The sequence below is a fragment of the Gekko japonicus genome, unplaced genomic scaffold (assembly GCF_001447785.1).
Source record: "Gekko japonicus isolate JY-2015 unplaced genomic scaffold, Gekko_japonicus_V1.1 scaffold3008, whole genome shotgun sequence".
Lineage (NCBI taxonomy): Eukaryota > Metazoa > Chordata > Lepidosauria > Squamata > Gekkonidae > Gekko > Gekko japonicus.
In genome coordinates, this window is record NW_015165914.1 from 123,864 (window position 1) to 133,643 (window position 9,780).

Genomic DNA, 9,780 nt, shown 5'->3' on the forward strand with positions numbered 1-9,780 from the left:
CAACCTACGAACAGTATTCAGACCCACCAGAAAAATACAACCAGACCCACCACAAAAAAAAGACAGAAGAGACCCCCTCACTTCTGCAGGAGTATACCGCATACCATGCAGTTGTGGACAAGTTTACATCGGGACCACACAGCGTAGCATTCGGACAAGAATAAAAGAACATGAAAGACACTGCAGACTTGGCCAACCTGAAAAATCAGCAGTGGCTGAACATAGCCTAACTCAAACAGGACACAGTATTTTGCAATGCCAAGACCACGGCCACACATCCCGGAAAATCTACAGCAACTACATAACAGGCAGTTGTTTCTTAATATCACTTTCTCTCTCTTAATCTGTAACAGGATGAGAAGTGTTCATATTTCTAAATTTAGATATCCATGGATACATATAATATTTTTTGCTGGTTAAACTTGGCTATTTAAATTGCATATGAAGAAGAAAAATGCATTTCATTTTAGGTATAGAGCTTGACTAGTGATTTACAGAAAAATAAAAGAGTGCATGGTATTGGACCACTCCATTTTTTAGGAGCAAGTACTCCCAAATGAAGAGATTTGGACTGACTGCAAGCAGCCAATTTCTTGTCTTTCTGTCTTTATGTTTGCAGAAAGCCACATTTCTTAAATGAGGAATCCGTAATTGAGGTTTTCTAAAGTTTTTCTCCAACATATATTCAAGCAAACGTCAAGTTCTACAATGCCAAGACCACAGCCACACATCCCGGAAAATCTACAGCAACTAAAGACTTTCCTCTGTTGACCAATGGCTATGGATGTGATTGTGCTTCTATTCCATTCATCATGATTCACAAGGGCAAAAGGCTGTTAGAGACCCACTCAGTCAAGCCGCATCATGAGAATTTATAACATGCTGAGTATTATTTCAGGGCTTAACAGCACAATATCTTGTCCTTATTTCCCCCACCCATGTCCATCACAGATCTTGTCGAACAGATGTACACTGGGGGTTTCACACATAGAATTTAAATCCCAGGTATACAGGAGCCCAATTCAGATCTAGACCATGGTGTGCAGGGAGAGGGGTCTTACACCAGTTTGGTGTAGTGGTTAAGTGTATGGACTCTAATCTGGGAGAACCGGGTTTGATTCCCCACGCCTCCATTTGTACCTGCTGGATGACCTTGGGCAAGCCATAGTTCTGTCAGAGGTGTTCTTGAAAAGAGCAGTCCTTGGAAAGACCTGTCAGTGTAGACGATGTTGGATTAGAATGATGCTCAAGTCAGCTCACATTGGACAGGCAGTGGCCTAACATCACACCATGCTTCAGGCAGCACTATGGCATCAAGTGCTTCAAAAACCATCCACTCGGCCATTCATTGTTAATCCGTCACTCACCGTAGCGTCATCATTTTCCTAACCTGAAAGTGCCCCAGAGAGTTGCTGTTTGCCCTACTGGGGAAACTCATCATGTACTCATGGGCTACTTGTAAATTTCGTGCAATTGAGCAAGGAGCAGCTCCCCAGGGCCATTTCAGATTAGGAAATTGGTATATGTGGGGAAGGAAGCTTAAGTGTTCTCTCCCTCGAGTCTTGATCTCCCACATGCCTAGGAATTAAGTTCTGAGCACAGAACTCCAAGAGCACACTTACTTGAAAGGACCCTGTGGCAGATACGGGAGTGAGGAAACAGAAGGACTGTGCAATGTAAGGCCTACAGTAATCTTCAGAACAGCCCTGCAAAATAGACCAAAACTGCAAGATGCCACAGCTCAGTGCTGAAGCACATGTCTGGCATGCAGAAGGTCCAGCATTTAAGTTAAGCAGTAGTCTTTCCCAAGCCTTACTGAGACCTTGGAAAGACCTGTCAATGTAGACGATGTTGGATTAGATGCTCAAGTCAGCTCACATTCGACAGGCAGTGGCCTAACATCACACCATGCTTAAGGCAGCACTATGGCATCAAGTGCTTCAAAACCATCCACTCGGACATTCATTGTTGTTGTTTTTTAAGTTTTATTTATTGGTTTTTTATAAAACAAAGTTCTCAAATATACATACGCCTTCGAGTCATTTATACATTTTCAACCATGTATACAGTCCTGCCCATCTCTGCTCAAACAGTTCTTCATGTTTCCCTTGTAGCATTAAATTTAACTTGTCTATTTCCGCTACTTCCATCAACTTTTTTATCACTTCCTCTCTTTTTGGGGTGATCTCTTGTTTCCAATACTTTGCCCATAAGATCCTTGCTGCCGTTATTATGTATAATATAACATATTTGTCATTATAATTTATACCATCCAGAAGTAAGTTAAGTAGAAATATTTCTGGCACCAGGTCTAACTTCATTTTACATATTTCTTGTATCATTTTCTGTATACATATCCAGTATTTTTGGATTTTTGGGCACCGCCACCACATGTGGTAAAAGGTTCCAACACTTGTTTTGCATTTCCAGCAAGTGTTGGAACAGTTGGTATAGCATTTAGCTATTTTTTCTGGTGGCCAGTACCATCTATGATACATTTTAAACACGTTTTCTTTGAAGCTAGTTGCCCTCATAACTTTGATTGACTTCCACATCTTTAGCCATTTTTCTTTTGATATTTCGTGACCTATATCTCGAGTCCATGCATTGTTAATCCGTCACTCACCGTAGCGTCCTGCATGAAACCCTTCCTTCCTTCACCAACTGCAGAGCTTCTTCATAGGCAGCAGCTGGCTTAGAGAGTGGGAAAGGTATTTCTCCAATCTGCAGCGAATCAAAGAGCTGTGCCGAAAGAGAGAGGGGGCAAAAAAAAGCCTTTTCCCATCAACAGATCATAGACTTTGGTCGCATCTTTGATTGTGCAAAGCATGATGCGAAAAGCCAAAGCATTTTTGGGTGGTATGACACGTGCATGGAGCACGGGGTAGGATGTAGGGGGAAGAACCCCATGACCCTGGCCTGTGGGCTCATTCCTTGTTCTGGAAGAGGGTTTGCTCCTCAGTCTGTGGTCTCATCCAATACAGGAAACACAAACAGCCCTTTTTCTGAATACAACCAACCAACAAAGGCTGCAATCCTAAGCACACTTAATTGGGAGTAAGCTAAATGGGACTGCATAGGAGTGGACCATTGGTGAGAAACCAATGGGGAAAGTGCTCAGTTAGAGTATTGGACTAGGATCTGGGAAACCCTCTCTGCCATGACACCTGGGCCAGTCATGTGCCACTCTCAGCCTAAACTACCCCTCAGGGTTGTTGTGAGGATAAAGTGTTGGATGGGGATTGATGTCCCTGGAGAAAGAACAAGATAATAAAGTACTTTGCAATAATGGAAAATTTTGCCTGGCCCATTTGGAATGACCTTGTGACCATCACCAAGACAAAGGGCTAATATAGAACCTTTGCTCTTCCCAACTCATATAAATCCCAGCCGTTACTGTCTCCTTTGCCTGCCACTGACTCTCCAGGAATTCAGGGAGTGGGGGGGTCTTCTCCCAATGGCTACTGCCTGAGATCCCCTAACTGGAGAAAGTAGGGCTGGACCCTGGAGCTCCTACATGCAAAGCAGACAAGCCCCCATCCTGCCCACCCTCAGTAACCGAAAAGCCACCTTTCCCCCTTAAGCAATTCTGGTCTTTTCTCCTTTGCTGCCCCATGTCCCTCAAACCACGACTGCATCGCTGTCTTCCTTCAAACCTTACTCCTCCACAAAGCCTTTGTCTGTCCTCCATCAGAACAAAGACCCAGTATGTGCAACGTCACCCCTTGCTAGTAAAAAGGTAAAGGTTTCCCTTTCTCAAAAGCTAGTCAAATCTGACTCTAGGGGGCAGTGCTCATCTCCGTTTCCAAGCCGAAGAGCCAGCGCTGTCCGAAGACGTTTCCGTGGTCTTATGGCGGGCATGACTAAGCGCCGAGGCACGCGGAACACTGTTACCTTCCCACTGAAGCGGTACCAATTTATCTATTTGCAAATTTCTTGCTTACGAACTGCTAGGTTGGCAGGAGCTGGGGCCAGAGACAGCAGTTCACTCCATCATGCGGCACCCTGGGTCTCAAACTGCCGAGCTACAGACCTTCCAGTCTGCATCTCAGCATCTTAACCTCTGAGCCACCGTGGCCCTTGAAACCCTTCTTCTATTCCTCTTTACTAAGCTACTCAAGACATGGCTCTTGTTGCTCATATCCGTTGGTAGTGCAACATAAAATAAGTGATAGACCTCACAGGAGCAGCCTTTCACAGCAAATTCTTCTCAGTTAAGTGGTTTCCAGTAAGGGGCCCTACAGTGCCATTGCCAGAGCTGCCAGCAGTGCTGTTAGCAACAACAGAGAATCAGAACCCCAGTGAACGTGTCCTTTCATAAGAACATAAGAGCCTGGCTGGATCGGGCCAAATGTCCATCTAGATGAGTGTCCTATTTCCAGCAGTGCTCAGTTAGACACTTCTGGGAGATTCCCAAGTAAGGCATTTAGGCCTGCTTATGCCAGAGTTTCACAGAAATGTAGACCTGGGTACAGAAACCATCTTCCTGGGAATTTAACGTTCGTTTTTAGAAAAGCATGTTTCTAATGGTTAATTGATTTGAAAATATGCACCCTTGTCATGTGAAACAGCTGAGAAATTTCAGAAGCCGGGTATGGCTGCGTAAGATTTCACAGTCATTGCCCCTCATACGAATAACAAAACCAGAATTATGCAAATCTGTTCAATTAGCGTAAAGTTTACATACACTGCAGAATTCCACTTGTTTTGGCACAGAATTTGGATAGCCTTCTGCAGAATTTCAATTGCATTTAGTACACATTAGATACCAATATTTTATAAGTCTAGAGTAAACAAGAGGGCAAGGTTTTATTTCCACTGCTTTCATTTTTAAGGAAGTTTATTCCGCTGTTCATCTATTACTGCTCAAATTCTGTGGAAGGAGTGGCCAAGACAATCCCAGCACCAACCTGTGACATCAAAATCAGCTTGCCAGGCCAGGCAAAATGCTCCAAATGTCAGTTTTAAGAATCAAGTTTCTAGACTTTATGGAACGGATGAAAATGCCTGAAAAAATATTCTACGGCTGGCCCCCAGCATCACTTACCAAGGTCCAGCAGCATGCTATCGGCAGGAAACGTGGAGCCAAACTCTTCCTGGAGGTGATAAGCCCGGTGCAAGAGAGACTCAAGCTTTTCTGCAAACTCCCTCTTCTGGGATTCCTGCTTAAAATACAAAAAACAGTGATTCAGGTTGGCTGGATCTTACCTATCATTACCCCTTCAAACCAGTATTTGCAATATTTTCTAGCTCAGTGGTTTTTCAACTCCAAAGAAAGAAACAGGCCCACAGCCAAAATCCCCAAGCTACCCTCTCAACACCAAGAACCCACTTAAGTAAGCAGCTCTGCACCACTTCCAGAAAAGGCTCAAGCTCAGATTTTTGGCAAACCTACAAAAAAAAAAAAGCATCCCAAGCTACGAAGAGCCACTAAGTACACCTCCATCCCCACCCCCATTCTTGTATTTTGATACAAAAAAAGGTGGCAAAAAGAGATGGGATGCGTGGAGAGTCTCTTCCCAAAGTTTGTCAGGCTCCAGAAGATGTTTGGGGCTTTCTGGGTCAAGAACAGCAGATACAGCTGCCCTGGAAGAACGACAAGGAACCAGTGCAGACTCTGAAATCTAGGTTGTACTAATGCATCCTAAGAGCTTTTAAAACAGCCAGGTGTGGAGTGGTGGTTAGTGTGACTGGACTAGAACTCGGTCCCCTCTCTCAGCTTAATCTATCCTTCAGGGTTCTTGTCAGGCTAAAATGGGGAAGAGGATGCACGTTGCCCTCTGCTCCCTGGAAGAAGAAGAGCAAGGTGAAAATTTAATATTTTGTGGTGATGAAGCAGTTGGCCAAGCTGTCTCTGTGTCACAGAGAAGCAACAATACTTCTGGCTGCCACTGGTATTGTTGCTCAAGTCCTACAAAGTGGCAGGTCAGGAAGGAGAGGGAGGAGAAGGCAGGGTCGAGGAGACCTGAACAAGGCAGTGATCCAAAAACAGAGATGGGAGAGAGGCGATCTAGCCCAGTGTTGCCTTCTCTGATTGACCACGGCTGTCCAGAATCTCGGGCATTGTGAGCTCTTTTCAGCACTGGCAAACTAAACTAGAGATATCAGGTATTGAATGTGGGGGTCTAGAGAGGACTTCAGTGCCCCCCAAATAGTTATACTGGCAGAGAGAAAGGAGAGATGTATATGGACAGAAGGGAGAGAAGAGAGCAGAGAAGGGCTGGAGTTCATTCACTCATTTAAAAAACATCACATTTGGGCTCTGGACTGGGTGTCATGGAATGCTGCAGACCCAAAGAACCAGCGGGGACTTACATCTGGCAGCTCCTCCGGCAGCAATTCTGGCTCTTTAACATTGTCCCAAGTGACTGAAGGGCTGGCTGGATCTCTCTGCTTGACTGTGAGGGCCTGCTCCCACTTCTGCAGTGCTTCTTCAAACAGTTCCATCCCTGCCAGACAAGGAGTAGCATACAAGAATCTCTCCTGAGCACACACGATAACACAGAGATCCTAGAGGGGCATTCAGCTTGAACTAACACCCATAACAATACTTCGTATTTCACGTTCTGCAGTAGCCCTCTTCGGTTTTCTAAAGCTTTTGAACTAACACAGTCACACCCCACGTGTCTCTTCCAAGTTCAAAGTCAGCCTCTCCCTTACCTTGGAAGTAGAGGTTTTCCGCACTGGAATCTCCTGCGGCTCCAGGATCTTCCACTACTTGGCCCTCCCAGAGTCCTGCGGAAGCTGGTGTGGGACTGGAGGAGTTCGCAGCCACAATCTAGCCCACGAAAAGAGCAGAATGACAGATGTGTCACGGGACTGAAGCATATGTTACTAAGATGTGGCGGGAAAGACCCTCCTCTCTTGTACAATATGAAGGCTTGCCCTGAAGTAGATACCATTTGAACACCTTACTTCTGTGTTAAAGTTTGTATTTTGTCCAACCTTTGCCCAAGGGAAAGGAGGGGGGAGGGTTGAAATGCTATCTGATACTCAGGGGTCATTTCCTGCGGGAGCGCACAGGAGCGGAGCTCTGGCAGTAAGGAGCTCAGGGGGCGGGCACATGCAACAAGCCCTGCCCCCTGCTCCCAGCAGCCCTCAGTTGGGCCACGAGGAGCAAGAAGCAGCTAGGTAGGTTGCAGAGCCTCCCCCCTCCGGCCCGCCTTCAGGTACAAGCTCTCCCTCCTCTGTGAGGGCAGATCTGTGCGTCCCCGCCCATAGCTAGCAATCCAAAACAGTCCAGTGGCACCTTTAAGACCAAGTCTTATTCAGGTACAAGCTCTCCCTCCTCTGTGAGGACAGATCTGCATGTCCCCCCCCCCCAATAGCTAGCAATCTGAAACAGTCCAGTGGAGCCTGAGCGGTGGGTGTTGCCTTCTGACACACTTCCAGTGATGTCAGGGGGTGTGGCATATGCAAATAAGTTATGCTAATGAGTTATGCTAATGAGCTCCTGCACCTCTTTTTCTACGAAATGACCCCTGCTGATACTGCTTAGCATATGGTAGTAATTTTACAGGTACAGGTGGGGGGCTGAAAGAACAACTGCCTTAGAATGGGCTTAGAACGGTGTAACTCTGTTAAGTCAAAACTTAGGGCACTTTCATACATGTTGAACAATGCACTTCCAACGCATTTTCATGATCATTTGCAAGTGGATTGTGCCATTTCGCACAGTAAAACCCAGTTGCAAAGTGCACTGAAAGTGGATTGAAAGTGCGTTATTTAGTGTGTGTGAAAGCGCTTTCAGCATTGGAGCACACACGCTGCATACAGAATGACACACAGTCCCAGCAGTACCGTGCCACACAGTGTTCATAAAGTCTCAAGTCAGAGCCTTCCCTGCAGCACTTTGGCAAAGGGTCTTAATCCAGTGGCCGAGCACCTGTTTTGTAACACAGAAGTGGTCCCAGATTCATGGCCTGACATCTCTTCATGTCGTAGCGCATAGAAAGCAACTTTCACTGAGCCCCCCCACACACACACACAGAGAACTGCTGCCAGTCAATATGAAGTTAAATGGATCCCAGGCTCTGCTTCAGAAGGTGGCTTCGGTGCATTTGGTTTGTTTCCTTGCCAGACTCTTGGGCCACCAGTTGGTCAAGATGAAACGCTCGTCCCACCTTTTGCAAAAGAAGAGCCCTGGGAAGTCGTGCAAAAAGCCAGCCCTTTTGCAGCCCAAGTAACTTTAAGGTGCAAGGAGGTGGGCCGTCACTGGTCCAGAGTGCACGCTGAGGATCAGCTGATTAAGCCCTCTGGGCAAAAAACGTTTTAAATGCATATACATGTTTAAATGTATATATAAGGTTAGCACACCAGGAGAAAGGAGATTCTATCCCAAGCTTTTTATATACACGGAAGGCCAGAACCCTTCTCTCAGACATGATCGATTTCTTTGGGGACAGAATTTAGAGTCATATCAAGCAGCACAGATTTGCCACCTTAGTGAGAACTAAGAGACACTCTATTTTTTTTAAGAGAGGTGTCAGGGCTCAAGTCTTTGACCCCAAAAGCCTTTCCTCCAACCCAGATATGCTAGGGGTCTGGTTCAATTAAGTGAGTAGTGTTCAAACCAGCCCTTCTCACGGGCTTCCAATAAGCCTGGCACACGAAAATGTAGCACTTTTTCTTGGCTTAGAGGTGGACCAAAACTAACTGCTACATTTGGGACCGTCAGGATGCAATCAGAGGCACACATGTGAGGCCTGTTACAAAAATAAAAAGGCAGCTGTTACTGAAGGGGTGAGGAAAAGACATTCTGCACATGCTCAGTAACACTTTATGCTTCAGTTCCAGAACCAGCAATAATTAAAAGCATTGCACTCTACCCGCCCCCTTTTCTTGGTTTAAACTTATACACGCAGGAGCAGGGGACCTGCAAGACTTGAAGGGGAGGGAGGAATCCCATCCTTCCCTCCTGCTCTCTGGCCTGCCCACTCACCCGGCAGCCTGCTTCACTGTAGTGCTGCTGCTGCTTCCTCTGTCCTGGCTCCCCCTCCCCCCTCTCGCACTGGCATGACCAACTTGGCTCAGGGGGCAACTCCCGCCCCACGTTTGTTCCCACAAAATGGTGGCTGAGATCTTGCCCTGTTGCATCGTGAGATCTCATTTCTTGCACAAGTTATTTAGTTTGTAGATTTTTGTAGAATCCTGGGGGCTGACCCAGGTTTGTACAAGTATCCTCCTACTTTGTACCTGACCCCCGTCTTCAGATTTAAAAATCCACATGCTGAGCTCCCAGTTCAGAATCAGACACAGGACACCCACACCGCTGCTCCCACAAGCTGCATCAACGTTCCCTTAATTCAGCCCACCCCGGCCTCTCCTATGCCCATTTCTGCCATTTCAGTTGTGACCGAATCAGATCTGGATGCAGGAGGAGGAGAAAGCCAGCCCACATCTGTCATCAGTAGTCAAAAAGTGAGGAGCTGAGAATCACCTCTGAGTTCCTACCGGCCTCTTGGTTAGAATGACACGGAAACAGGAAGCTAGTGAACCTGTCATAAAAGCATTCTGGCACAACCTGCTAAGTTTTCGAGGAGCTGAGAATCACCTCTAAGTTCCTACCGGCCTCTTGGTTGGAATGACACCGAAACAGGAAGCTAGTGAACCTGTCATGAAAGCATTCTGGCACAACCTGCTAAGTTTTACTTATGTGTAATTCTTTATCAAAAAATAATTTCTGCTTTATGTATTATAATGTAAAGAGACAGAACAGCAGGCCAGGAATTAAATGAACAGCAGATAAGGAGGGTGCGCATAAAAGTAACTAACTTAGCG

At 46.1% G+C, this 9,780-nt stretch overlaps 1 protein-coding gene across 1 annotated transcript in view; it reads right to left on the reverse strand.

The window, feature by feature from the left end:
* The window catches only part of FAM73B (family with sequence similarity 73 member B), a 38,294-nt gene that overhangs the window by 10,200 nt on the left and 18,314 nt on the right, over positions 1-9,780 (reverse strand). Inside the window, exons 4-8 of the mRNA XM_015411405.1 lie at positions 6,661-6,778; positions 6,316-6,449; positions 5,048-5,162; positions 4,254-4,270; positions 2,627-2,742 (exon numbers count right to left, since the gene is read on the reverse strand). Coding sequence (XP_015266891.1) covers positions 2,627-2,742; positions 4,254-4,270; positions 5,048-5,162; positions 6,316-6,449; positions 6,661-6,778 — 500 coding nt within the window. The remainder of the gene's footprint in view (positions 1-2,626; positions 2,743-4,253; positions 4,271-5,047; positions 5,163-6,315; positions 6,450-6,660; positions 6,779-9,780) is intronic.